Here is a 25,687-nt window from a genome sequence, read left to right as displayed (position 1 = left end):
GGGGCGGGGTGCAGGTTGGCAGGGAAGCGTTTGAAGTGCTAGGCGGGGAATCCTGGGGGGGGGTAGAGTTGGCACGCGAGAGAGGTTGCTTCCCAACGGCTCTGTTGGTGCGCTTGTAGATGAAGCGGGATCCGCATCGACAGGAGGGCTGTCCGTGGGAACTTGTGCGCTGTCGGCATCTACCCCTCCCTCAATGCCCTCAAAAGCCTCCTCCGACCCCTCTCCCTGGTCTACCTGGGGGAGCTGGGGCTCAACAAGGTCACTGAGTCATAGGGTTCACATAAGTCATAATTGACTTGAAGGCACATAACAACAACAACAACATACCAACGTCCAGCTCATGAAGCCTCACTCAGAGTGGGTTCTCTAATGCCTAGCAAGGCCCATTTTGACACTGAAGCTTTACAAGATGTCCATTGTACATCACGAAGGGAATTGGCTTCTGAGTAGGTAGAATCTTGGCTAGTGGAAGCTTGGTTAGATGCTGGGGTGTACATCTGCTTGAAGAATAAACAGTATCCTCCAGACTGTTTGGCAAGTACATTTAAAGAAGGCAGTCAGTTTCTCTAGAAAAGACAATAATGCTGGGCAAAACAGAAGGGAGTAGAAAAAGAGGAAGGCCAAGCAAGAGATGGATTGATTCCATAAAGGAAGCCACAGACCTGAACTTACAAGACCTGAACAGGGTGGTTCACGACAGATGCTATTGGAGGTTGCTGATTCATAGGGTCACCATAAGTCGTAACCGACTTGAAGGCCCATAACAACAAATAAACTAGGAAAGTTTCAGTCTCTGGCTCAGTTGAGTTAGTAGAACTGTTCAGACAAATGTCTTCACATACTCAATAAGCAGATGGCCGGGGAGGGGGGGGAGGAATGTGATTCCACCCTTAAACCATGTTGACCAACACCAATGCACTCACTGTCCATGTTCCCTGTCAACTGCTGTGTGAAACAAAGCCTCTTTATTTAATAAGAACAGGTATAACCCACCGTTCACCCAAAGGTCTGTGGGCAGAGAATGCATACATATTAAAACAAAAATAACAATAAAAGCTAAAACAAAATACTACAACATCAGTGTAGTTCATCATCAAATCACAATTCACAAAGCTGAAGGTGAAAATACATTTTCAATACTTAATGCACCTCATCCCTCCCCAAAGTCCTGGGCAAAGAGGTGCATTTTCACCTGCCAGTGAAAAAGAAACAGTGGTAGTGAGAAACCTCTGCAGTGAGGTCATTCCATAGGCGTGGTGTTGCCACAGAGAAAGCTCTCCCAAGGAACCCCACACCATGGGCCTCATTAGAACATAAGAAGGTAAATTAGGTGCAGGGATCCTTGGGAGAACATCCCCAAGAGGTCTTAAAACATGAGCAGGTTGGTATGGGAGATGGTATTCTTTCAGATTTTGGGGGCCAAGTCATTTAGAGCTTTAAGTGTTGCTATAAGCACCTTACATTGAGCATGGAAGACAGTTGGAGACCAGTGCAATCGTTTAAGACTAGGTGTTACATGTGAACAACCAGCTGCGCCCACTAACACTCTGGTCACTGCATTTTGTACCAGTTGCAATGTCTGAATCGTTTTCAAGCCCCACATAAAGTGTATTACAGTAGTCCAATCTGGAAGTTACCAGAGGTGGATAACTGTAGCCAGCCAATCCCTGTTTGCCATAGTTGGCAAAACAGTTGGAGCTGTGTCTTAGCCCCAGCTGTGGGCTTGCTTAAGTTTTAAGTTCAATTCCAAGGAGTCAATGAGACAGATCCAAGAGTTTACTTACAGGGAGACTTTATTGAGTAATTTAACAAGCACATAGGCATACCCAATAAATGGAACAGGCCGCGAGGTCCCTGCGTGGACACTTGCAGTCTGAGCGCTGAATTGGGTCATGACAGGCATGCCTACCCAGTGGAACAGGCCCAAGGTCTCTCGCAGAGAGGCGTTAAGGTCTGAACCCTGAGCTAACGGCACCGGCACCTTTTATAGAAAAAAGCTTGGCAAAGCATACATGATGAGGGCATACAGCATTAATCAAATCATGACATCTTGACAGAAGTACATCATTAATCAAGCTATGTCCAACTGAGCATCAAAGCTGCTACTATCTTACTTTCTTTGAAGTATCCCTGTCCCGTGATCCGGTGTGTCACGGCACTTGATGGATCTTCCTATCTGCATGCAAGAACACTGTACTGGTGTAAGCAGGACATGTTGACCTGTCTATGCCACCCTTCCTATGGCACGTGCCCTACTGTAATCAGCACGTGCAGCCCATCCTTGGCACATGTGGCTCATTAGAGCTATCTGGACCAGTGCCAAAGCTACTGTCCTTGAAGGTACATCAAACAGTCCTTTCCCTCCCCACCAGCCCCCTATCCCATGTGCTCCGTTTCTCAGCACGTGCAGATCGTTAGTGGCTATCTAGCTGAGCTTCAAAGAGGTGTCGAGGCTGCATCAAAAGACCATCTCTCAGCCCACTAGCCTCTCACAGATAAGACACAGCTGAGGGACATTGACTGTTCTGTGACCTAATCTCTAACAAGCTAGGTCTCTGGCAGGTGCCCAAAGCTACAGAAGACAGCATTATGAGCTTAACTATTAAATCTTAACCTCCTAAAGGCACTTATACATATAAAAGCAGTAAGGCAGCCTTGCATAATGGTTATAGCGGCCACATACATGCCCCAGGGTATACAAGCTGGGAATAGGCACTCCTAACCACTGAAACCACTTGGGCTTCTAGTGACAGAGATGGCTTCAGAAGCACTTTCAGGCTATAAACCTGATCCTTGAAGGAGAGTGCAACCCCGGCTAGAACAGGCTGTCCCAATAATTCCCATACATGAGAGCATCTTGTCTGCATTCAGTGTTAGTTTATTGGCTGACATCCAGCCTTTTACTGCCTCCAGATGTGTGAATGGGGACCTATATATGTGTAGATAGACCCTTGTAATGCTCCTCAGTGGGAGTGGGAATCTTTATTGGCCGGAGTTCCACCACCCATGCAGGAGACTTATGTATGTAGGCTGCTTTATTTATTTATTTATTTAATTTATATCCCACCCTTCCAGCAGGAGCCCAGGGAGGCTCTGACACTGTATAGGTGTTTGCTGGGGGGTGGGGGGTGGGAGGCAGAGCCAGCACGTACATTGGCATCAGAGGAGCATAGCTTGCAGTTATAATCCTTCTCATCCAATCAGTGTTTAAGGATGTTTGAACAGGCCTACTTTCTGCATTTCCTAATGTGGGAAACTATTTTGTACAAGGACCACTTTCCAAAAGGATGTCACCAGAAACAACCAGTTACATTATACAACTTGTATGCCATACAAACCATATACCGTGAGTTAAGTTAGTCATGACACACTTTAGGCTAAGGATAGGGAACCTGTGCCCTTTCAGATGTTACTAGACTACCATTCCCATCATCCTTAACCACTAACCATACTAGCTGGGACTAATGGGAGTGGGAGTTCTACAAAGCTAGGAGGACTTCAGATTATCTGTCTTGGCTTTTAGGTTGACCTATTTGGACAAGTTATTGAAGTTCATAATGTTTTTTAAAAAATGATTCTCAATGTTTGTGCACAGGTTTCCTGAAGAATTTGACAAGACTTCGTTTCACAAAGTACGTCACTCTGAAGATATGCAGTTTGCCTTTTCATATTTCTACTACCTCATGAGTGCAGTTCAGCCACTGAATATCTCCCAGGTTTTTGACGAAGTTGATACAGATCAGTCTGGAATTTTGTCTGACCGGGAGATTCGTACATTGGCCACAAGAATTCATGAACTTCCTTTAAGCTTGCAGGTATTTTTTTAATATCCCTACAAAACTGTGTATAATCATCACAGAAAGAGGGGAGAAAGTTAATGAAAAGTTCATATTAAAGGTTGTAGACTGTGAAGGGAACTTGCAATGTTCTTATTAGTGCTAATATTCATTCATTCATTGGCGATCACTTGTGGCTGAGTCAGATTGTCTTCCAGGGTAAGGTCTTTAACAGTGGTCTGTAAATGACTGTGGAGGCCAATTCTGGATCCACACAGCCTCCCACAGTGAGGACATAGGTTTCTAGATGGAAGATGGTCACGATGAGGATTTGCTTGATGTGCCTTCCGCTTAGCTCGTTTGCCCCTTTCACCCTGTACTCATGCTTTTTCAAAGTCCCTAGCACCTTTGATAATGGCCGACCTCCAGTTGGGATGCTTATGGGCCAAGGCTTCCCAGTTCTTGATGCTTATGTTACATTTTTTTAGATTAGCTTTGAGAACATCTTTAAACCTCTTTTGCTGTCCACCGATACTCCATTTTCCATCCTTAAGTTGGGAGTAAAGTAGCTGCTTTGGAAGACGGTGATCAGGCATTTGAACAACATGGCCGGTCCAGCGAAGTTGTTGTTGGAGGATCATTGTTTCCACAGTGGTGGTCTTTGCTTCTTCCAATATGCTAACATTAGTCCGCCTATCTTCCTAAGTAATTTGCAGAATTTTCTGGAGGCGGTGTTGGTGGAATCTTTCAAGAAGCTGGGAGTGGCATTTATAGATGGTCCATGTTTCACAGGTGTACAGTAAGGTCAGTAGTACAATGGCTTTGTAAATAAGCATTTTGGTCTCCCTGCAAATATCCCAATCCTCGAACACTCTACCCTTCATTCGGGAGAATGCAGCAGTCGCAGAGCTCAGACGATGCTGCATTTCAGCGTCGATGTCAGCTTTTACAGAGAGATGGCTGCCAAGATAAGCAAAGTGATCGTCATTCTCCAGTGTCACACCATTAAGCTGCATTGATGGTGCTACAGAGGGATTGGTTCGCACTTGCTGATGAAGCACTTTGGTTTTTTTTGATGTTAAGCGAGAGGCCAAGCTTTTCATATGCTTCTGCAAAGACATTTAGGATAGTTTGAAGATCTTTCTCTGAATGTGCAGAGACTACATTATCATCGGCATATTGAAGTTGTGTGACAGAGGTTGTAATTACCTTACTTTTTTCTTTCAGCCTACTGAAATTAAAAAGCTTTCCATCTGTTCGATATGTGATTTCCACGCCAGTGGGAAGTTGCCTCTCAACAAGGTGTAGAATCATGGCTATGAAAGTAGCAAATAAGGTCGGAGCAATGGTATATCTCTGTTTGACGCCTGATCCCACTTTGAATGGATCACTTTGAGAGCCATTGTTATCCAAAATTGTTGCTGTCATGTTGTCATGGAGGAGTTGCAAAATATTCACAAATTTATCAGGGCATCCAATTTTCAGAAGAGCAGTTCGATTTACAGTATCAAAGGCCTTAGTCAGATCAATGAACGCCATATACAGAGGTTGGTTTTGCTCCCTGCATTTTTCTTGAAGCTGTCATGCAGTGAAGGTCATGTCCACTGTCCCCCTGGAAGGGCAGAAACCATTTTGGGATTCAGGGAGGACATCCTCTGAGATCGGTAAGAGACAATTTGCGAGGATCCTTGCAAGAAGATAGATACCTCAATAGTTCCCACAATCTGTTCTATCACTCTTCTTAAAAAGGGTGATAATTATGGCATCCCTAAAGTCTTCCAGGATCTCCTCCCTCATCCAGATTTTTTTGATGAGTTTATGAAGTTGTTGTGTAAGTTCAGGCCCATCTTCTTTAAAGACTTCAGCAGGAATCCCATCAGGTCCACTAGCTTTGTTATTTTTCATTTGATTAATGGCTTTACTAACTTCATCCAAATTAGGGGATATTGCAAGCTCATCTTTAATTCGTTGTTGCGGGATTTGCGAGAAGACCTCATCAGCCACGACAGAGTTACGATTAAGGAGGTCGTGGTAATGCTCTTTTCAACGCAGTGCAATAGACTGTTTGTCCTTTAGAAGTTTGGTACCATCTATTGAATGTAAGGGATTTATACCATAGTTTGTTGGTCTGTAGATGGCCTTTGTGGCATTAAAAAAGGCCTGTGCATCATGAGCATCTGCAAAATGCCGGATTTCTTGAGCTTTCTTTATCCACCAGGCGTTCTTAAGTTCTCTAGTTCTTCTTTGGACCTCAGCCTCTGCACTGGCATAGATTTTTTTCTTAGCAGCACAGTTAATGTCTTTTTGCCATATCTGGAAGGCTTTCCTTTTCTTGTCAATGATACGTTCAATCTCACTATCATTCTTATCAAACCAGGCCTGATGTTTCTTAGTTTGGTATCCAATAGTTTGTTCACATGCTGCAATAATGGAAGTCTTCAGTTTAATCCAGTGTTCCTCAGCATTTTCAGGGAGTTCTGTAGGTAGATATTTCTTGAGAGTTGTTTGAAAGCAAGCTCGCTTAATAGGATCTTGAAGGGCATGGATATTCATTTTACGCCTTGGTTTTCTTCCTTGGAGCCTACGTTGAGGAACAATATTAATGGCCATAGTGGATCAAATTAATCGGTGATCTGTCCAGCAGTCATCGGCACTCGTCATGGCCCTGGTGAGGAGTACATCACGACAATCTATGGCACGGACAATTACGTAATCCAGGAGATGCCAGTACTTCAACCGAGGGTGCTTCCATGATGTTTTAAATGTATCTTTCTGGCGAAACAGTGTGTTTATAATAAGATTATGCTCTGCACATTTAGTCAGAAGTGGAATTCCATTCAGGTTGCTATTGCCAACTCCTTCTTTCCCAATGGTTTCTGGCCATAAATCAAAATCACGCCCAACTCTTGCATTGAAATTGCCCAGGAGGATAATTTTATCCTCCTTAGGTATCTCTGATAAGATGGCATCCAGCTGGGTATAAAATTTTCCTTGATGTCTTCATCAGCATCTAATGTTGGTGCATAAGCACTTAGAATAGTTGCCTGCTGGTTTTTGGCAAGTTTTAATCGGAGAGTTGAGAGTCGTTCATTACTGCCGGTAGGAACTTCTGACAAGAGCTTCACAAGATCATTTTTAATAGCAAAGCCTACTCCATGTATTCGCTGTTCTTGTTCAGGCAGTCCTTTCCAGAAGAAGGTGTAACCTTTTTCTTCCTTCAGTTGACCCTCTCTTGCTCTTCGAGTTTCTTGGAGTGCTGCTATGTCATTATTAAAATGTCTCAACTCCCTCGCAATGATGGCAGTCCTGCGTTCAGGACTTTCACTATCTGTAGTGTCCAGCAGTGTCCATATATTCCATGTTCCAAAGTTCATTTGTCTTTTGCGACTGCTAAGTGGTGACCCCACTGGACGCGGTGATCCAGTCAGGGAGAGAGATGCTGCAGACTATGTTTAGGGCACCTTTTCTAGCCCCCTCCCCATATGGGGTGAGCAGAGTGGATCCTGAATAGGACTGCTCAGTCATGGATACAGCTGCCGAACTACTCAACTGCCTCGGCCCTTGAGCCAGGACCACTGAGTCTGTATCCACCACCCATGTGGCAGTCCATGACTAGGGGCTTTTGGATTTCACAGTCCTGCCCCCGTTGCCATTCGCCGATCGCCATGGGACTTTTGGTTTTGTTGGAAGACGCCTGTGCGTCAATTTGTTTTATGTGGGGAGATCAGTGCACGACAGTCAACACACAGTCTTGACAGAAAAAGGCTTTGATCCAATGGCATGGATACCACGACGATTGGAAGTCTTTTATCTGCTGAGCCTTCATCCGCCTTCACAGCTATTGTAACATACACATTGTTATCCTCCGCCTGTTCTGCCGTTGAGGACTTTCTTGGATTGTTCTTTGTCTGGTTCCTCTCCCTTGACCTTAACGCCATGGGTGATCCTGCTGGGAGTACATGACTCCTGACGGCGTCGCTCATAGGGTTCATTGGAACATGCAAGCCCACTCACCACTGCAAGGTGACGATCCAGTGAGGGGTGCTAATATTATAGTACCACTTTGAGACATTAGTCAAGATAGGGGCTTTCACCAGCCTTGGAAGCAAACTGCAGCTTCTGTTATGATGAATCACTTATGTCTGTTAGAAAAAACAGGTGGCATCTGCAACAAAATGTTACAGTGTGTAATGTTCCAGTTCACTGTACTAGCCACCATGCCCTCTTCTAGGATATTCATGATCCTTTATTTGCATACCATTTTTCCATGGTGAACCATGCTCAAAGCAGCTCACAACATCCAAAATAGTTCATTCCATTCTGTTCTCCCCTTTCCTCCACCCAAATAAAAACATAAGAGACCTGTTGGATCAGCCCTCAGGCCTATCTAGTTCAGAATACTTTTTCCCATGGTGGCCTGCAAGAAGCCCACAAGCAAGATGTGGGTACAATAGTTTTCACTTTACCAGCTATATTCACAGTCATTTTTGCCCTTAAACCTGGAGGTAGCATATAACCGTCATGACAAGTACCCTTTGATAGCTATATCTTCCATGAACTTGTCTAAACCTCAGGCATCTGGATGTGTGTGTGGGGGGGGGGTGGAGGTTCTACCCTAGCCTTCTCCCTGATAGCTCATGTTTTTGTGAAGGACTTTTTAAGTGATTGAGGGAAGTGTTAAAATATATGAGTTCCTATTTGCAGTCTGAAGTAGAAAGAGACTTATAGAAGCAAATGTACTGAGAAAGCCATGTTCATGTAATTTTTTTGAAAATGGTAAACCTCATGGATGCAGAAAAAAATACATAACACTTTCCTTTCCCTTTTCTTTTCCTTGCTAGGATTTGACAGGTCTGGAGCAAATGCTAATAAACTGTTCTAAATCCCTTCCAGTCAATATCACTCAGATTAATATCATACCGCCAACTCAAGAGGCATATTATGACCCCAATCTGGTAAGAAACTGTTACAAGCATATTTTCATCTTCCTTTCCAATTTTTACAGACTGGGATTTCAAAAATAACTTTCAAAATCGTGTTATGCTTCAGATTATCAAAGAAAAGTAAACTTTAAATCCCTGCATTCAGTAAGCTCTTAGATGTCTTCCCTCATTAATTTCATTTATGAACAAATCTCCCTACTTTAGACATGCCTACAGCATGCCCAGTGATATTTATTTATTTATTTTTATTGAAGAGCAAACTTCCTCCCATATCCCAATAGTGTACCAAAAACTGTTGTTGAATGTCCTGTAAATTTCAAAAGCACTTGGTCCAGTAGCAGGAAGATTATGCATTTATTTTAGCTACATGAAGACTACATGAAGTTATGATACAGTGTGGGCTGTTCTTATTAGATAAACCCAATTCAGATAGGTTTTAAGTATCCTCCTTTGGTGTCTTAATGTCCTTGATAAATTCTTTTTGAAATTATTTTTAAAGAAAAGTTTACTAAAACGTCATCACAATATCTTAAGTTTCTAGTATCGTGACTGAATTTAGTTTTGAACTGTTTCAGTTGTTGAGTTTCTAGGAACAAGACTGAACCTATAAAAGATTCCATTGAGAACAGGGGTGTTGTTTCTCAGAATGGTCTGTGATTAGATTAGGAATACTAAAACTAAAATACATCAGCTGTTCAGAGCTCGCTTGGGGTATTTTCCTAGTTGGCACTGATTGACTTGCACCATAGCATATTTCTGCAGAATGCTGGATTAAATGTCTTGTTACATATAAAATATGAAAGGTATTTTGTTTTTCATGTTAGTATTATGCCTAATAGGTTTTGCTGATCAGCAGCAATAAATACCATTTCTTAGAGTAGCAGAATAATAGTTGGGAGTTTTGTACACCATAATGCCTTTTAAAATATAGGAAAGCAATCAGCATTAATAACCCACCATTTAAATTAATGTTTGGCCCATTTTCAGCCCCCGGTGACCAAAAATCTGCTAACCAACTGTAAGCTTGTGACTGATCGAGTTCGTAAATCATATAAGGACAAAAACAAATACAGGTACCCATTCTTCTTTTACTTCATTTGTGAAACAAAAAATTGCAGACAAGTATAGAAGCATCTAAGGGAGGGCAACCTGTGGCTCTCCAAATGTTGCTAGATTCCCAAACCCTAGCAGCCCTCTAGTCAAGGATGATGGGAGCTGAGGTCCTGCAATATATGGAGGGCCGCAGGTTCCCCACTCCTGATCTATAGAATGAATTTTGTGTGTGTGTTTTAAATGTCATCTGGTAAGTGAAGCATGGCTTGATAGAGGTAAAAAGGATCTTTTAAATGTGATTAATTATAAATGATTGTTTCTCCATTGTCAATCTTGAGAGTCATGCTGAATTATCCTCAGGTCAGTAACTGTACACACCCGGTGGCATCTTTAATAAATAGATGTCAAGATTGGGTTGAGTCATGCACTAAGCCCAAGAGAAGAGTTAATTCCATGTTTCATGGTGCCAACAAGAAAGGGGAGTTTGCACAAGTAGCAGGAAAGGTGCTAGAGGCAAGGCAATAAAGTGCAATTAAATTTGAAGAAGCAATTTCCCAGTGTGTTTTGGCTAGGCAGCCACAAAATTACATCTCTTTCTCATATACTTTATGTAGTGGAGGTATGTCTCCAAATATGACTGTGATAACTTGGAGCGAGTTTTAGATGTATGCCCCTGAACAAAGGGAACATGGATTGTTCTCTATAGGACTCTCCTATTTCTCATACGGAAAGAAGGATTGGATCAAGATGAAGGAAGTGTGAAAATTGGAGGGAGAAATACCAATAATTTAAGATATGCAAACAATACCATACTACTGGCAGAAACCAGTAATGATTTGAAACAAATGCTGATTAAAGTTAAAGAGGAACGCACAAAAGCAGGACTGCAGCTGAATGTCAAGAAGACTAAAGTAAAGACAACAGAAGATTTATGTAACTTTAAAGTTGACAGTGAGGACATTGACCTTGTCAAGGATCAGTATCTTGGCCAAAATGGAGACAATAGTCAAGAAATTACAGGAAGGTTAGGACTGGGGAGGCCAGCTATGACAGAACTAGAAAATGTCCTCAAATGCAAAGATGTATCACTGAACACTAAAGGTAGGATCATTCAGGCCATGGTATTCCCAATCTCTATGTATGGATTTGAAAGTTGGACAGTAAAAAAAAGCAGATAAGAGAAAAATCAACTCATTTGAAATGTGGTGTTGGAGGAGAGCTTTGCGGATACCATGGACCATGAAAAAGACAAATAATTGGGTGTAAGAACAAATTAAACCAGAACTATCAATGGAAGCTAAAATGATGAAACTGAGGTTATAATACTTTGGACACCTAATGAGAAGACATGATTCAGTAGAAAAGACAATAATGCTGGGAAAAACAGAAGGGAGCAGAAAAAGAGGAAGGCCAAACAAGAGATGGATTGATTCCCTAAAGGAAGCCACAGACCTGAACTTACAAGATCTGAACAGGGTGGTTTATAACAGATGCTATTGGAGGTCACTGATAGGGTCACCATCTAAGTCGTAATTGACTTGAAGGCGCATAACAGCAATTTCTCTTCTCTCCCCACACCCCATGGTACACTGTTTCAGGGTATTCTGGGGGATGGGATATCTGGGTCTGCCTCATTAGTGTTCATCTAGCCCTTCCCTCTTTGCACTGAGAAGGGGCTGGATGAAGACATGGATCCCCCCTTTCTTGTAATGCCCTTCACGGCAACATGCATCCCAAAGGTGGGTGGGTGGAAAGGAACGGCCTTGCAGGGACTGCTCACTTTAGGAAGAACTGTGCCCAATCTGTAAAAGAGAATAATTGTCATATTTTAATGTGGAATAGATGTTTTCAAATAAGTGCAGTAGTCATAAGGCTGTGTCTTTGTAAATAGATAGATACAAAAATGATAAAAATGGGAAAATACAGGAACAGGGCAGCCAGAGGTAGAGGTATATAGTAAAAAATCATTTAAATACATGTGACACCATAATTGTGAATTCCTTGTTTATACATACTGTAACTTTTTTTTAATAACACCAAGGTTTGAAATCATGGGAGAGGAGGAGGTTGCCTTCAAAATGATCCGCACCAATGTTTCTCATGTAGTTGGGCAGCTTGATGATATACGAAAAAATCCCAGGTACATAGTTCTGATGTTCATTCAGATTTGAGAATTTGAAGTAATTTTTTTTATGGATTGTGGAATCTCTGGTTTGAATATAACAGTAAGCAAAGGATCATGGTTTGCTTCTCCCAGCATGAGCAGGAAGAAGCAAAGCGGGCATGATGGGCTCATCTGTCTAAAAATCCCTAGAATCCTAGTACAGTGAAACCATTTACTTACAATATTACACTCATAAACACTTTGAATTGCTCTTGAAATATGTGCAATATAGAAAAAGGATGGAAAACATCTCTTTTCAGTGGTGAGGTGTAGGAATCATATCTGTCTATACCCAAAACTGCTGGTGTTTTATGGCCCATTATTATGTACAATAAATACTCTGAAACTTTCCTATTCTGTATATGAGAGAGCCAGACTATTACATTTTTAAAAAAATGGAGATATGGGAGTGTGTCATTTGTAGTTATCATCTTGCTGCTTGTCCCTGCCAATAAGAATGTTGGATTATTTTTTTCAGAAAATTTGTTTGTCTCAATGACAACATTGATCATAATCATAAGGATGCTCAGACAGTAAAGGCGGTGCTTAGGGATTTTTATGAATCGCTGTTTCCCATACCATCCCAATTTGAGCTCCCAAGAGAGTATCGGAATCGTTTTCTTCATACCAAGGAACTTCAGGAATGGTAGGTGTTTTAGAAGCCTTGAAATGAGTGTATTGGGGATGAGAGCGTGTGGCTGTTCTGATATTGTTCAAATGGTTCAAAATATGGCCACTGGATTGCTGACTGCTGTCCACTGTGACCTTTAAAGCCCTAAACCAGAGGCTCCCAAAATGTGGTCCGTGGTCTGTGAGCTTCATTCAGATGGTAGGTAGTGTGTCTGTAAAAACTACAATTAAAAATTATACAGAATTTAGTGCAGTGCATTACAATTGCTACAACAGGCAGAAAAATCATTAAGCAATATTCAAGTGGTGCTGGGGGGGGCAAAGGTTTGGGAACTGCTACTCAAATGTTGTGGGCCCAAGCTGTCTGATGTACCGCCTGCACCCCTGTCATCTTGCCTACACACTGAGATTTCAATCGGAGGTCCTCCTAAATCTGTGATGTAGGTGACCATGAGATTGAGGGCCCTTTCTGTGATGGCTTTACACCTTTGGAACTCCCTTCTAGTAGAGCTGCAGCAAGCGGCTATACTGCAGGATTTTTGGCAGGCCTTAAAGACACATTTCTTTCTATTTGCCTTCCCTGAGTAACTTTTTGTCCTCCTCCTTGGATGGAGGTGGACCTTTATTATGTATTAGAGTTCTAAATTTGTTTTGAACTTTGTGAATCTGTTTTATTCTTTGTTTTAGTAATAACGATTTTTTTATTGTAGCTTTTGTTTGTAAACCACTTTGGATTGACTGTGCCTGGAAAAGTGGCATATAAATATTGTAAAATAAATTGTGTGTGTCTGTGTGTAGATATAGATATTTTATTTAAAAATATTTTCTGTTTTGTCATATTGTGTTTAGGAGGGCCTACAGAGACAAGCTGAAGTTCTGGACACATTGTGTGTTAGTGACATTGATTGTGTTCACTGTCACCTCATTTTTTGCTGAGCAGGTAAAATCCATAACTGTATACGAATATAAAACTTTTCTTAGGATATCAACCAGGAAGTTCTAATAAATGGGTTTGTTAAAATATGATAGTAAACCAAGGTTAGTATCTTAGCCTGTTTGTACCAGCTGGGTGCATGGCTACTGCCTTCTTTGCATAGATGGGCAATTAAGGAACTGTGTACATACACAGGTGGGGGAGTTCCTGGGTCCAGGAATTAAGATACACATCACATTCCCAACCATATCAAACATCTGTTCAGGAGGAGGGAATGAATCTAACTGAATCTAACCTTCTGCTCTTCAAATCCTCCCCTCTCCCAGATGTGCTATTACCTGTGATCCGGTGGGGGGAGTACATCAGTTCCTGGACTGATGGGGAAGTGTATACAGGAACCACTCTTGAACATGCATATTCCTGAAGCAGAGGCATTTCTGTATAGACGTATGTTCCCCAGTTTTCCCCCACAAGATGTATTTTGTTGTGAAGTCTGCTCCACACTCCAGAGGAGAAATAACCCACCATGGAATTAGCTGTGCTGGGCAGAGACAACCTGGGAAGGAGTGGAATGGAGCAGAACAATGTGGTCGCTGCTATGAATGGACAGTTGGAAAAATCAAAATAATTTGTTCTTTAATTTTTCAGCTAATTGCTCTCAAACGAAAATTCTTTCCAAGGAGGAGGATTCAAAAAGAAGTTTGTCATGAAAGAATTAAAGTGTAGAAGACTTCTGTTTGTAAAAGAATCTACCTCAACATGTAATTAGCATGTTATATGTTTTGTTTCAGAAGTGTCTTGATAGTTGTGTGCCGGGCATGAACAGAAGTCTCCCCATCCATTATAGCCTTTGTGACTCTGTGTCACTCATGCTACTGAACAGCCAGAGAACTGTGCCCCTAGGGGGATGTGTAGGACTTTGGATCCAGCAGATCCAAAGCCCGTGTTGACTAGCCCCATTCCAGGGCTTTACTGCTTGCTATTGCCAGTGGGGGACCTGCTGGTAGGGTGAATCTGGGACCTTTGTTACAGTGTAGCCCCCTCACCAGTGGTGCTTCTCTCCATTGGCAAAGAGGGAGGTATATGCCATCCTAATCATTCCTAGCCATCAACATGAGAGAGGGATGGTTTAGGAGTGTGCTCTTGGAGACAGTGTAAGAAAGGGGTGTGTTGCCAGCTCTCAGAAGGTTGTAACTCACAAGCATTATTTTCTGAGTGCATTATCCTTTTTATCAAAAGGGTTACTGAGAGAAACATAACTGCATTTATTGCAGTAGCTATTGCCAACTAAATAATAAAGTTGGAAAGTTAAGCTTCTGTTAGAAGTGTCCCTGTGCTTGCATACTGAGGCTTTTGGTGAGTCATTGACCATTCAGTCAGTTAACCTTACTCCTTTTATTCTACCTTTTGAACAATAAAGCACAGCTGTAAACTTATCTCCTGAGTGCATGGAGGTCAGGATGGGGACTGGTCCCCATAGCACTCCATTGTAACTCTCCCCTCTACCATTATTTAGGGCTTGTCACTGTTATGGCATGTGTTTCTCATTGTAGCCAGTCAGTTCTTGACAGTAGGTTTTACCATGCTGCTTGTTCCTGAGGCTGCGTACACACCATACATTTAAAGCACATGATTTCCCCCAAATAATTCTGGGAACTGTAATTTACCACCCACAGAGCTACAGTCCCCAGCAACTTTAAAACACCTATGGACCCCAGGATTCTTTGGGGGACGTCATGTGCTTTTAAATGTACAGTGTGCATGTAGTCAGGCTCCTAACTCACAGGTTACTCTGGAGAAGCAGGAAGGACAACTCCACATGGAAACCCTGAGAATAAATTTCTGGGGCCTTCTAGGAAACTCCAGGTAGCTCTGTTGACAGATTGCCTAGCTGCAGCTTGACTTGCAGCAGTTTGATGTGGTGGGGATAGTCCTAATGTATATTTATGAAGCAGCTGTGCGCCCAGCTCTTCATGTGCAAAGGGACAGGATTGAGGCCTTAGTGTCTTTCCCCCCCCATTAAGGTACCACCTATACTTCGTAAAGTATTTCTGGGTTAAATATAAAATGGATTCAACTGTTGGATGTTCTCTGAATGAAGGATTTGAATGGTAACATCCTATTTGCTATATTCTGATACTAGACAATGAAAAATGGTATTTAAAGACATTTGATTCTTATCTCTGATGCCAATATAATGCCTTTGTTGATCAAAATGTAAATTGCAGCTCCATCTGTTTTACTAAATTTCTAGGAACAGTAATAGTAATTGTATGGCTAATTTAAAAAGTGGTGGTATAAACAAATAAAAGGGGCTTAGATGTATTATGTATACAAGCATTGTAAATTTAACCGCAAAGGTGCCTCACAATATACATTGTCATACATTGTATTGTTTTAATGGTCTCATTAAGAGCATGATATACAGCACTTTCTCATATCAAGCATTAATTTTCAAAAATTAGGACACATTCTGGTGATCTGCCCTATTTTGTCAAGACAAATCTCAAACTAGAAACAGAAAAAGGATTTTTTTCAAACTGATTTGAAAGAAATACCTTTAATCATGATATTACCAACTTTACAGGATGTTAGATCACATCAGTAATAATTTTATCATGAAGATACGAGATTTTCAATGTACATGTGCTGTAAAATATATGCGTTCCTTTAACAGATGTTATTGATTTAAAAATGTTATATTGTGTGTGTCAAGAAAAATGATCAACTATTTAATGCTCCTGAAAAGTGTTAAATATTTTTAAACAGAAAAGGCACCTTATTATTTATCCAGTGCATATGTCTAATTTTAAATGAAATAAATGAACTTCTTTAAAATATCAGCTCTTTTGCCTACTTTTAAAAACAAAGCTTTCTTTAATAATAAACTTTAAAGCAGCAATTATGTTGTGGCTCAGTTCAGACACTGAACTGTTGTGCATGTAGCCACTCGAGCTATACTGTGGACTCCATGCTGTTCCCTCCTCATCTGTGTGCTGATTACCTCCTCCACATCCTGGTTTGTGGTTACTATAGCAGTGACCACTAAATTAGTCAAACTGTGGTTAGTGTTAACTAGCTTGCCTCCAAACTGAAATAAAACATGGCCGTGGTAAACACAATTGCTATGTGACACAGCTCACTGGTCCTGTGCTTAGAGTTGCCAGGTAAGTGGTTTTATACTGGGTACAAGTTCACCTGTACATTCAAAGCCAAACTATTGTCTGACTGCTTTAAAAAAAAGTTTAAGGAGAGCTTCAGGAGAGAGCGATCAGGAGAGGAAAAATAGCAGAGCTATGGGAGAGTAGCTAGGGAAAATACAATATAACTCGGAGCCATCCTCCAATAAATGTGTGGTGTACTGTCCAATTTTCTACCACTTTTCTACCATTTTCATGTGGTGTAGTGGTTAAGGTGTTGGACTATGACCTGGGAGATCAGGGTTTGAATCCCCATACAGCCATGAAGCTCACTGGGTCACTGCCTCTCAGCCTCATGAAAACCCTATTCATAGGGTCGCCATAAATCGGAATCGACTTGAAGGCAGTACATTTATTTTTACTTATTGGATCAAACGGTTGTACCCGAGGCATGAGTTCCTTCCACAACTTCCTTGAATGTGTACTGACCACATGGAAGGGGGTGTGGGACTATACCCAATGGTCCTGATCTCCTGCACTTCCCACAGAAGATGTGAAAGAGGTCTTTATGCCCAGAATGCACAGAAGGTGGGAGCAGAATTAGCAGGTACCATCCACTTTGCATGTTCAGTAAATGATTGGAGAGGGTGTGAAAAGAACCCTATGTACAGCAGAATAAGAGTTAAGTGGTAGGATGGATTGTACAATTGGATGGATGTGGCTTTGCAGCGGATTCCTTGAATTAAAAAGATCCTTGTAAAAAGAAAACTAACACAGGTTCCAGCACAGCGTACTTCAGCTTTCTCCCTGATACAGAGAGGTTTGGTTTTTTTTGGGGGGGGGGGTTAAGAATGACAAGCCTTTTTTTCAAGAATGATGATCTGTAGTAATAGAGGGCCCCTACAGGCTGGTGTTTTATTGCGGACATGTTCTGCAACGTCTTTGACAATAACAGTAGATTGGAAATGGAAGTGGACTGCCTTCAAGTCGATTCCAACTTACGGAACCCTATGAATAGAGTTTTCAGGGTAAGTGGTATTCAGAGGGTGTTTACTGAGGCTGAGAGGCAGTGACTGGCCCAAGGTCACTCAGTGAGCTTCATGGCTATGTGGGGCTTCAAACCCTAGCTTCCCGGGTCGTAGTCCAACACCTTAACTGCTACACCGGCTCTCACAACAGTAGATTAGTGGTGGATTTATTCTGCTTTAATTTGTTCGGTGATGCATGCATCCCTGGTGCTGCCACAACTGCTGTCCAGAGGAGGTTTTGCGCAACAAAAGTGGAACATAAATAAACCAGAACATGTGATATAAAAAGTGAGAGGATTTCAGCATGAAGTTATAGGAAATGTACTGATTTGAAATGAAGCAGTGTGACTGCCCAAAACCTTGCATGTAAAGTGGGATTATATCTGATCTCCCAATAGCATCATGAGCACAAATTATAATGAATGAACAATAAAAAGGGTATCTGGAGAGGCCAATAGTCTATCCTTACTACCTCTAGATTTTCCCTCAGTAGACTCGATCAGTTGTTTTCAACCTTTTCAAACCCAGGACCCACCTTTAACCCAAATGTGCATTGGGGGATATTTTACTAAAAAAAATTAGCATCTACTTGTATGGTGATACTGCTGTTGTTGCAACCCACCTAAGATGAAGCTTTGACCTGGTTTTGGTTCTCAGCCCACCAGCTGAAGATCAATAGACTAGACCACTCTGTGAAAATGTAATTGCAAATGTATGTCTACTAGTGAGAACTCTGGAGAAGGGGTGGGGTGGAAAAGGAGGAAAATTATGCTAGTATCAAGAAAGACCTGGGAGTTCAGCATCAACCACTGCAGACAAAATTGGAGTGCAGTGTAGTGGTTAAGGTGTTGGACTACGTTCGAATCCCCACACAGCCATGAAGCTCACTGGGTGACCTTGGGCCAGTCACTAACTCTGAGCCTCCGAGGAAGACTCTGCCTCTCACCCTCAGAGGAAGGTAAACCCCATCTGAATACCACTTACCATGAAAACCCTGTTCATAGGGTCGCAGTCCATTTCCATTTTTCGCCTAAAAGGGATTGTGAGATACATTCTGACGTAAAAAGTGAGATGTGTGCAGGCCAGGTCTGGCCCTCCCATTCAGCTGCTGTTGTGTGTCATGAAATGGCGGGAAATAGCTATTTTATTGTTACTTCCAGGGAGGTGGAAAGTCACTTGCAGTGTTCTGTTTTGAAAAAATAACCCACATAACAATACAACAATAATAATGCTTCTGTCTTAGCGCTAAAATAACGACTGGTCTCAGACGCTGCTATACGCCTTGATTTTTTTTTATATATAGGATAGGATGGGGGTGCCATATGCTGCTCCACCTCAGGGTGGCAAAATGCCTTGGGCCAGTTATTACCTGTCACACTCTATGGTGTGCGATAGTAGCCTATTGTTCCTTTTTAAAACTCCTGAGGCGGCAGGCGCAGTAGGTTGCAAACTGCAGAGGCGAAAGGATGGATCGCGCCACTTCAGATTGCTGGGGGGAGGATCTTTTGGACGTTTCCCCTCTGTTCAAAACTTCCCTGTAGATAGAAAACTGGCATAGCAATATTAGAACTTTTCGTCCGCTGTGCTAGTTTTCTATTGCCACGGAAACGTGTTTTTTTTAAGCGTGTCAGAAGTGACCCCCCCCTTCCCGTCGTCTGAAGTTGTTTAGTCCACCAAACTTTGTTTTGCACGTGTAGACCGAAGCTGGGAGCGGAAGAGTGAAAGGAGGGCACATTTTGTAGGTGTAGGTGTGTTGCATATACGGAATTTTATTACCTAACCTGGATCCATTTCAGTCCTTACGTTCTCGTCACCTCATCTTTCCTTCGCTCCCTCTTAGCGAGGGAGAGGTGTGAAGAGGACAAATTGGTTTGGGAAAACGGAAAAGTAATGTTAGTGACGAGAAAAGCTGGGTAGCTCTAAACATGAAATCGCGAAAGGGAAAAATTCGGAGATTTGACTATGGCACTGGGATGGGGAAAAGACTATAGAGAACTACCCTAAAGCCAGAATAGGGCTGCTTGTTACGGCCTAAGGTAATTTAGGCGGGAAATTGAATCAGGTCACGCAGCCAACAATTGCTGAGATTCAGGCTGATGTGGTAGTTAAGAATGTCGAGCTACGGCTAGAGTGAGACCAGGTTTCAAATCCCCACCCAGCAATGAAGCTCACGGGGTGATTTTCGGCCAGTCACTACCTCACAGGGCTTCTATGAAGATGAAATGGAAACAAGAGCACAGTTGAATTCTGCCTTGGAGGAAAGGCGGAACATCATGCACTTAAAATAAAAGGCTGGGCTTGAAGAGCTGGTCAAACAGAAAACATTGAAAAGGGTGTTTGCTTGAGAAATGAGAAGACATGGAAGCCCAGAGCAGGCCCATAGCTGGGGGCCCTGCCCACCTAAAAATTTTCTGCCCCCTAATTTTTTTTACAATAAATAAATAAATACAGAGAAAAATTCTTTTCCCTCCCCCCTCATTATTTTGAACTTTTAGACTGGCAATGGCCTGAGCCCAGGGGATCTCCCTAGGCTATCCTTCCATTTCCTAACATTTAGGAAATAGAGTGAAACCTGTATGTGCGATTGAGTGCAGCAGCTCTTCAGGACTGCAGGCTAAACACACCAGAGGTGTAAGCCCCACTGTACAAAGTGGATTGCACTATCAGGGAATCTCACAGGAGCTGCTCCTAGAGGGGAGGGGAGAGGGGCAAGAGAAAGTAATAGTACAGTATGGTGTGTAACTACAGTATATGTTTTAGATGATTTTGTTGAATCCCTCTGTTTAACTTTGACTGGATTTTTCTTTTTCCAGCAGCCCATCCCAACTCAAGAGCTCAACAGAGGTAATAGTTGGTTAGAAAACATGTACAAGCTATTCCAGTATAAAATACTTAAAACCCAACAAATACAAACACTTAATGTATATAAATGTATCTTGTGTGTCTACCAGTTAAACCTCAGATGGTGTTGAAACATGGAGTAGAGCTTCTAAAGTGGGTGCACACCTTTTCTGGCTCAAGGGCCACATTCTCCCTTGATCAAGCTTTGGGGGCTACCCTACACTCTCACATGCACACACATAGAAGCTGACATAAACACAGTCTTGGTTCTCCAGCTGGGATGGGTATTGCCCCCTCTTCGCTCACCAAATGATCTGTCTGATTATCAGAAAGAAAATGATTTACATCTCCATCAGGGCACTCAGCTCCACCCATCCCAGCACTGTGTCTGCTTTTGGGGGGGGAGAAAAAATTGCTCCAGGGGCTGGATCAGACCCCCAAACAGGTCATTAGCCACCCCTGCTCTAAGATTGAAATATGCAGACAACTTGCATATGTAACACAAGGTGATCCTTTAGATATCCAGGTCACAAAACATTTCCCGTGATTTAAAGATCAAGGCCAGTACTTTGAGTAGGACCTGGAAAGAAATTGGGAGCCAAAGAACTTGGTATAGCACTGCTTTTCTGTTAGCATAGTAATTATTTTAAACTATTTTGTAGTTTGACTATTATTCTTGTAGACAGTTTTATGTTATTCATGCTTAATTATTCACATTTGCTTATATAGTGAAATAGATGTTTTAAAAACTTGAGAGCATAACTGGTATAAGTTCAAAATGTGTGAAAATATTGTAGACAAATTCTGCAGGTATGTGGTATTGAACTCTGATGAATTCACAAGAGCAGATGCAAGATAAAATAGTATCTTATTTTCCTTTTCCTAAACTCATGCTTATCAAAACAAGCTTTATGTGATGAATTATATTAAATATTATATATATTATGGCAGTTACTCTTGATTATGGCACCATCCGGAAGAAAACCTGCAGGGAAAAGTGCTAAACCAGCACAGGAGGATCCAGTTATTCATGCCTACAACTTTGAAGAAGATCCAAAAAAACATCTGAGTGGATCTGAAGAGGATATTAGAGAAGGTGCAGTAATTAATACAAAATATTAAATAAGTTGTATTCTGAGTACAAACAGGATAGTCATCCGTTTTCTCACAGTACCATAAAGGTTGGGGAAAATGTCAAATTCCATCAAACATCAAATATTTAGGAATGCTAAGTGAACTGGCATCTGGGATTTCTCCAAGGGTGTCTCCACAATGGCACATTTATCTGTGAAAGAAGGTGGGGCAAGCTTTCCCAAGTTTGCTGTTCATTTATTCCTGTGATAATATTAACCACAGATGGCCATGCAACTGTTACTGAAGGATTCAAGCCTGCTGCTTCATCCAGCAGGCTGAAGTGCCTCCTTGAAAATGGATTCCATTTGAGAGATTGGAGGAAATAGGCTGGCATTCTCAGGAATCATGTATGGCCAAATATTGGATGGAGCAAGCAGTCATACCAGGGATTCCCAAACTGTGGTCCTTGGGTGTCTGTGGATTTGTGGTTAAAGAGGAGATACAGCTCATCCATCACATTAAATATTCATATTTATTTTTAATTGTATTATTACTTTTATTTCTTATATTGTATTTTATTGCTGTTTGAATTCTCTAGAAAATCATTAAATGGTCCACCAAGACCCTCAGTACTTTTCAAATGGTCCGTGGAAAAAAGTTTGGGGACCACTGTATTACACTATTTCGTACCAGTTTGCACCTATTGCCAGTTCCGGGGCCAATTTAAACTGCTGGTGTTCACCTTTAAAGCTCTAAATGTCTTTGAACAGTGTTACATAAAACAGAGCATGGGCAAAAGGTAGACCAGGATCTACTGGTAGATCTCTGGTTGATTTGAAATAGATTGACAAGGATTTCTGATTTGTAATTGTTTAATGGTTACCATATTTGACTAGAACCTGAGACATGAGGATTCAGTTCCCCACTCAGCCATTAAACTCACTTGGGAGACCTTAGACAAGTCACTCTTTCAGCCTAACAGAGTACTTGTAAGGGTAAAATTGGAACAGGGAGAACCATGTACACCATTTTGAGGACTTTGGAGAAAAGGCTAGATATAAATATAATAAAATAATCAAACAACAACAAACTGTGTCTCCCCTCCCCCCCATTATTTTGTTGAAATGGAAAATAGTGTGTATGTGGTTAGAGGTTAACAATGAGCGCATTCTTTGTGAGGAACAATCGTGAATTCAGTTAATTTCTGGTATTCAAAACAAATTTCAGGTCTCAGAATTCTTTAATAATAGGTGTATGTCTCTGCACCATGCTTTGCTTGGTGGTTCTTGGAATACTAGTAAAAAACAAAATAGATCATGCAAACCTGAAGTCTGCCCAGCCCTGATCTAAATAACTGGCTGCATTCATACCAACCTGCCCTTAAGATCTGCAACTGAAGCTCTACTTAGTGCCTATTTGCTTATAATAGAAGTTAGATTAGCAAGCACACAGCCAAGGGCATTATGGGTGATGGTTTCACAATTGTGGAAGTTGATTCCATAGGCCATCACGCAAAATCTATCTGTTGCAGGTTTTAAACAGGCCGTAAAGGCCTCTCTCTCTTACTGTGGCCTAACTAATTTGGTCTGAGTTTTGTAACTAGTATTATGCTATTAGTCCACATGACTTTTAGCAATGATCTGAAATATTGTTCTGAGATTTTTGTGGTGTTTTATATGGGCTTAAATTGTATTTATTGTTGTTTTGTGTGTCTTGTAAATTGCTTTTGGAATATTTTTTCTTGAAAAGTGGTATATGGGATTTATTGATTTATTTAATAAATCTAAAGGCATAGCACAGTATAAACTTGGTATACAGCTATTACCTTCATAATAGTCTTTGTGTGGACTTCCAATAGGCATGTGGTTAGCTAGGATGCTGGACTAGATGGTCCTTTGGTCTGACTCAGCAGGCCTTATGTTCTAATTTTTATTGATTGGAAGGAATCTGGACTATAATCACTGTCCCAGATTCAGAACACTGCAGCTGCTGCAAAAGGCACACACTACTAATTTCCAAAGTGATAGCTGGGTTAGTCTGTTACAGCCAAGAACATAGAGTCTTAGGGCACCTCAAAGATAAGTTCTGCTGATTCAGGTAATTATGATTTAATAGAGTTACCAACTCTGCATCAATATTTTAGAATTGTAATAACTGTATTTTATAATGCTTTTGTGTTACTGGCTAATTTCATTTACTTTCTCTTCTGTAATGTTTAAGTTTTGTTAAGTAAAGAAAATGTATTTACCAAACTTACATGCCTAATATTCACTGCTGAACTTTAAATTTTAGTGTGCTAAAACAGAGGGGTATTAACTCTCCCCCTTAATGTGGCATCTCTCGCAGAGGAAAGTCTGGTGAAGCTTAACTGCCAGACCCAGTATCTGCTCCATGGAGATCACACTTAGACTTTCACTCTGAACATTTGCCATACTATTGTGCATATGGTAAAAAATGTAAATGTACAGCCTTCAAGTCGATTCTGACTTATGGCGACCCTATGAATAGGGTTTTCATGAGGCTGAGAGGCGGTGACTGGCCACGGTCACCCAGTGAGCTCATGGAACAACTCAGTGGTAAAGAACATGTTTGTATACAGAAGGTCCAACCTAGATTCTATCCACATCATCTCCAGTTAAAACATCCCTCGTAGAAGAGCAAAGAAAGGCCTCTTTCTTGGCAAATCACTGCCTGAGGCAACTTCTTATGTTCATGTATTTGTATTTGCACTAATCCATAGAAGTGTGGAGCATCACCAGGCCCAATCAGTGATAGGGAACATCTACATAACCATGTAATTACTGGGCCATGCTGATTCCTGGGGACGTTGTGGAAATGGCCTATTCTTCCCTCTCCATCACTCCATAGTGATATAATTAATTTGTGAACTATGTTTTCTATTTCTTTTCAATAAAGATGAAACTCCACTGATTGATAAACATGGGAAAAAAAGGCCTTCACTGACTCCTCATACTGTAGTTGAAGATGTTGGGTAAATATTGGGTTTAATATATTTTTTCCCAATCCGGTACATAGCTAATGTAATGCTAAATCATTTTTGTCAGTTTTATATCATCAGTGCCTCTTTTGATATGATTATTATAGTCAGAATTGTATTTTATGTATATGTTAAAGTTTGACCAGAATATAAATGTGTTTAAAAATACAAACCCTTTTTGAAACATAACTAAGAATTTGTTTGTAAATCAGAGCTGGGGACCTCCAGATGATGTTGGACTGTAACTTGCATCAGCTTCAGCCAGCATGTCCATTAGTCAGAGTTAATGAGAATTATAGATCTACAACATCTGGAGGGCCAGCCCTTGTTGTAGATACTGGGTTGGATCCAAAGGTTCCCCTCCTCCAAAATAAGGAGCTTCCTCTGTTGTAAGCTGTCAAAGGAAGCCCCTTTCATTGGAGGAAGGGAACCTTTGAATCCAGCTCACTTGAATTAATGAATGAAGGATAATTCAGTTGCCAACTTCTGAGAAGTTACAGAATAGAAATGCAAGGAAGTTCCAAAGTTAATTGAGGCTGCGTACATATGACATTTTATTTTAGAATCAATGAGATTGAGTACTAGCCCATACATAATGTAGATCTATAGCATTGGGGTTTTTTTACCCCTCAAAAGCACTTGGAGAAACTGGCTTCATCCCCAAAATAAAAGCTAATTGCAGATTGCTTTTGCGGTACCTTGCAGTATGTCCATTTCAAAACAGATAAAGCAGTCTCAGCGATTACATGGGTGGGCGTATACCAAGATCTCGATCACCACTTTTCTTCCTTCACCTGGGGCATACACAGGGAGGAAAAGATGTGGATAACCTAACCAAGAGGAAAGTTTTCAAATGTGCATCAAGTACACATCACCCTTGTGGATGGCAGGATCTAGAATCAATCTAGATTGAAAGCAGCATGTTGAGGATGAGCATGAACAATTCCCGATTGAGAAAAACTACATTTTTGCACAACAAATGGGTTAGTGCAGCCTTTCCCAACCAGTGTGCCTCCAGATGTTGTTGGACCACAACACCCATCAGCCTCAGCCAGCATTGCCAATGGTCAGGAAGATGGGAGTTGTGGTCCAACAACATCTGGAGG

The 25,687-nt window shown here is 41.4% G+C and overlaps 2 protein-coding genes across 4 annotated transcripts in view; both read left to right on the top strand.

The window, feature by feature from the left end:
* Positions 1-16,317, top strand: part of GNPTAB (N-acetylglucosamine-1-phosphate transferase subunits alpha and beta) — a 67,387-nt gene extending 51,070 nt beyond the window's left edge. The window contains exons 15-21 of the mRNA XM_061638857.1: positions 3,596-3,815; positions 8,618-8,731; positions 9,707-9,792; positions 11,814-11,912; positions 12,415-12,582; positions 13,416-13,506; positions 14,149-16,317. Of these exons, the coding sequence (XP_061494841.1) occupies positions 3,596-3,815; positions 8,618-8,731; positions 9,707-9,792; positions 11,814-11,912; positions 12,415-12,582; positions 13,416-13,506; positions 14,149-14,226 (856 nt within the window). The 3' untranslated portion in view covers positions 14,227-16,317. The remainder of the gene's footprint in view (positions 1-3,595; positions 3,816-8,617; positions 8,732-9,706; positions 9,793-11,813; positions 11,913-12,414; positions 12,583-13,415; positions 13,507-14,148) is intronic.
* A 3,009-nt stretch (positions 16,318-19,326) lies between these two features.
* The window catches only part of SYCP3 (synaptonemal complex protein 3), a 26,942-nt gene continuing 20,581 nt past the window's right edge, over positions 19,327-25,687 (top strand). Inside the window, exons 1-4 of one of the 3 annotated variants that reach the window (XM_061638856.1) lie at positions 19,327-19,416; positions 20,482-20,512; positions 21,461-21,605; positions 24,500-24,575. In XM_061638856.1, the coding sequence (XP_061494840.1) occupies positions 21,473-21,605; positions 24,500-24,575 (209 nt within the window). In that variant the 5' untranslated portion in view covers positions 19,327-19,416; positions 20,482-20,512; positions 21,461-21,472. Of the gene's footprint in view, positions 19,417-19,454; positions 19,556-20,481; positions 20,513-21,460; positions 21,606-24,499; positions 24,576-25,687 lie in introns of those variants that run through there. The other 2 variants (XM_061638854.1, XM_061638855.1) reach the window with 2 other exon arrangements.

This window comes from Rhineura floridana, chromosome 8 (genome assembly GCF_030035675.1).
Source record: "Rhineura floridana isolate rRhiFlo1 chromosome 8, rRhiFlo1.hap2, whole genome shotgun sequence".
NCBI lineage: Eukaryota > Metazoa > Chordata > Lepidosauria > Squamata > Rhineuridae > Rhineura > Rhineura floridana.
Note: the sequence above shows the minus strand (reverse complement) of the source record. Positions and strands in the feature narration are given on the sequence as shown.